Genomic DNA, 3,291 nt, shown 5'->3' on the forward strand with positions numbered 1-3,291 from the left:
AAGAGTGGCAGCTGGAGTGAAAGGGAAGCTTTACCGGACAGTAGTGACACTGACCGCAATGTATGGGTTGTTAGAGAAGAGAGTCATAGAGTGGACATGGAGGGATCTAGAGAGGTTAGGTGCACGAGACTGACTATCTGTGGCAACACCTGAGTGGAGATAAGAAGGTCTTTTGGTAGCTCGACCACAGAGGCAATAGGAGCATGTGCTAGTGCCACAACTAATCTCAGGAAGCTTCTGAAACAGAACAGTGAAGAATCTACACCCTAGAAAGAGGAACCATGGAAAGAAAATTAAATTAGCGTCTGACAACTCTTAGGTTGTATTTGGCAGTACAATTCCTGCTTGAGGTTTACTGTCTCAATACAGCCCTAAAATAAATTGCTTTCATTCAACATTTTCTTTTTTTGGAATTATGATGTCTAATACAATTTCAATCTTTACATAGTGCATGCGATCAGAAAAAAATAAATAAAAAAGTGATTCTTTCTGCCAGGTTTGAGACAAAATTCATGACAAAACATTGCCGAAATGAACCAAAACTTTCACTGTCAAATGACACCAAAGTTTCAGAAATATTGTACAATATGGAGAGAAGTGTCTGAAATATGTTTATTGCACATGCACATGATGTAATAATGGAATCATATCAAAAATAATTAATGCTTATACAAAAAAAACATGCAATACTACTACAGCTACAGATGTTTCCGTAATGTCTTTAATTGTTTCCAAGAAACGTTTACCTGGCAGTTAACCAGTGAATTCAGTGTCCTATGTGAGACTACTCTGTTTATTCAATGCTCTCTATAAAAACCGCAGTCTTTCTACTCTCCACTTATTTCCTGTCCTAGCATCCACATCACATCAGTGGTTTTGCAGTCATTAATGTTTCTGCAGTTGCACGGCTGCATGCCTGACAGAAACATGTCCAACGACACCATCCAAGGCTTTCAGGTGGAGGAGAAGAATTTGCTGTACGCTGGATTCTATGGATGCATCATGGTACTGGGTTTTCTTCTCAATGCTGTGTCCTTGTGGATTCTGTGTCGCCGTCACAGCCTCAAATCCCCCAGTTCCGTCTTCATGGTCAGTCTGGCGCTCTCTGACCTTCTGCTGACCGTCTCTCTGCCGCTGAGGGTCTACTACCATGCCACGGGAACCTGGCCTCTAGGCAACGCAGCTTGTGTCTCCACCAGGATGCTCTTTCGCTACAATCTCTTCAACGGCTGCATCTTCATCACCCTCATCAGTGTGGATCGTCTGCTGGCCGTGGTTTTCCCTCTCAAGACCCGACACCTGAGAACTGTGGCCAACGCTTGGAAAACAGCAGCACTCATCTGGGTCCTCCTGATCTGCGTGTGCATCCCGGAGAGTGTGGACCTTTTTGGAGACTTGAAACGCTCCAATGTGATAGTCTGTTTTGCAAATCAAGAGCATCATCATCATCGAGGCAAAAATATTTTTCAGGTGGTGTTTCTCCTTTTTCTGCTGTTGCTCAGCATTGTGTCCACGGTTTTGGTGACTTGGTCTTTGTATAGACTGAAAAACTCCAAAATGGTCAAAAACAGAGTAAAAGTTATGATGCACTTCCTGATGAACATCATCATGTTCACTGTGTTTTTTTTGCCGCTGGCCATTGCGCTTTTATTGCCAGAAGAGACGTTGGTTAAACCCTTAGAATGCCTCGCCAGTGCCAACTGCTGTGTGGATCCACTGTTGTACTACTTTTCGTTTGGCGGAGTCTGGAAGAGAGACCGGCCTGCAAGAGAGGTTTCACAAACATTTAGGTTGAAATTCAAGTGACGCAGCCCTGTGAAAACCAGTCACCACATCCTGTGCTGATAGCCTCCACTCTCCACATGATCTTCAGCAGCTCACCATACAACCCTCTGAAAGCTTTTTTTGCCTGTGTGATTTTTCAACGGGGTCCAATTGTTGGAATTAACATCAGTTCCTACCTGAGAGACAGGAAGAGTTGTTCCGTCTTCTACACTGATGTTGTAAATCCTCATTTTGTTGAATAAAATATGAATAATAATAAAAATGAATAATTATTGTTTCCGACTGTTTCTTCATTGTTTATCAAAATTATCAACATCCATAGCAATTCTTAAGAGTGGAGTCCAAATGTTGCATAGTAATAATGATAATAATAATAATAATAATACATTGAAATAACTGCAACATTTGTCTTTGTTTGAGCTCTTTCTGATGTCGCACTTGCATGCCTTGATGCACCATGTTCAGTTTTCAATTAGGTTTGGTGACAGTGTTGGATGACCTATGTGTGTTGTACTATTATAATAGAATCCATATATTTCAGTTATTATTACGGGTCGCAGTGGTAAAGCATTGTACCAATGAGCTCCACACATCCAGAACCAGAGCATCCTATGTCTTCTTCTCCCTCTCTCCCTCGCTCTCTCTCTCTCTCTCTCGCTCTGTGTGTGTGTTTGTAAACTTGTATAGCTATACTTGTGGGGTCCAATTGTTGGAACCATACGTCCTTGTGGGTACCTTTTGGGACCATTTGTGGGGACCTTTTGCCAGTCCTCACAAGATAAAGCCTCAATTTCAGGATTAAAACTTCAAAATAACTGGGTCATTATAATTGAATTTGAAAGTTTGGTTCAGAGTCCTGGTTAAGGTGAGCCATTTGTTTTGGATGAGTTGGTTCAGGGTGAGAGGCTGGGGAAAGGGTTATGGCACTGAAATGGAGAAACAATACTGTCCCCCTGAAAATGAGATTAACAAAGAGTTAAGAAGGGACAACTCGGCTAGTGAATCCTGAAAATAAAAACAACAACATGATAAGAGCTAATATCAAAATCTACTCTTTATTTTATACAAATGAATTAACATATATAAAAGAGAAATAGGTGTGAGAATTCAATTCAATTATTCCAATTATTCACAAATAACTGGGAAATGTAGAGAACATGGTCGTGACAGGCTGACATGAAACAGCGTTTTCAAAGCTTTAGAACACAGAGTGCCATCTTGTGGGCTCTAAAAAGAGGACACTGTTTCATGAAGCCTCATTATACCACCAACAGAATATGTAAATCATCCACCAGCTCATGAATGTGTGCATTTTTTCCACTTAAAAAATGATTTCCAGTTATTGACCTAAACACAAATCCTTTGAGGAAAAATATGCATATTATTTTTCTGTCTAGTAACTTGGATGTTTCACGAAACATGTAAGGATAGACCAGTAGTTGTAAGAGTCTTTCCGACAGCCAGTGAAAAATGTCCTTCATATGTGAAAATGTGGCATAACTCCAG

At 40.7% G+C, this 3,291-nt stretch overlaps 1 protein-coding gene across 1 annotated transcript; it reads left to right on the forward strand.

The window, feature by feature from the left end:
• Positions 1–912: 912 nt before the first annotated feature.
• LOC128764104 (lysophosphatidic acid receptor 6-like) lies at positions 913–2,027 on the forward strand. Its single transcript, XM_053873557.1, has 2 exons — positions 913–1,773; positions 1,827–2,027. The coding sequence occupies exons 1-2, from the start codon at positions 913–915 to the stop codon at positions 2,025–2,027; spliced, it is 1,062 nt and encodes a 353-aa protein (XP_053729532.1).
• The last annotated feature ends 1,264 nt before the right edge of the window (positions 2,028–3,291 follow it).

The sequence above is a fragment of the Synchiropus splendidus genome, chromosome 8 (assembly GCF_027744825.2).
Source record: "Synchiropus splendidus isolate RoL2022-P1 chromosome 8, RoL_Sspl_1.0, whole genome shotgun sequence".
Taxonomy (NCBI): domain Eukaryota; kingdom Metazoa; phylum Chordata; class Actinopteri; order Syngnathiformes; family Callionymidae; genus Synchiropus; species Synchiropus splendidus.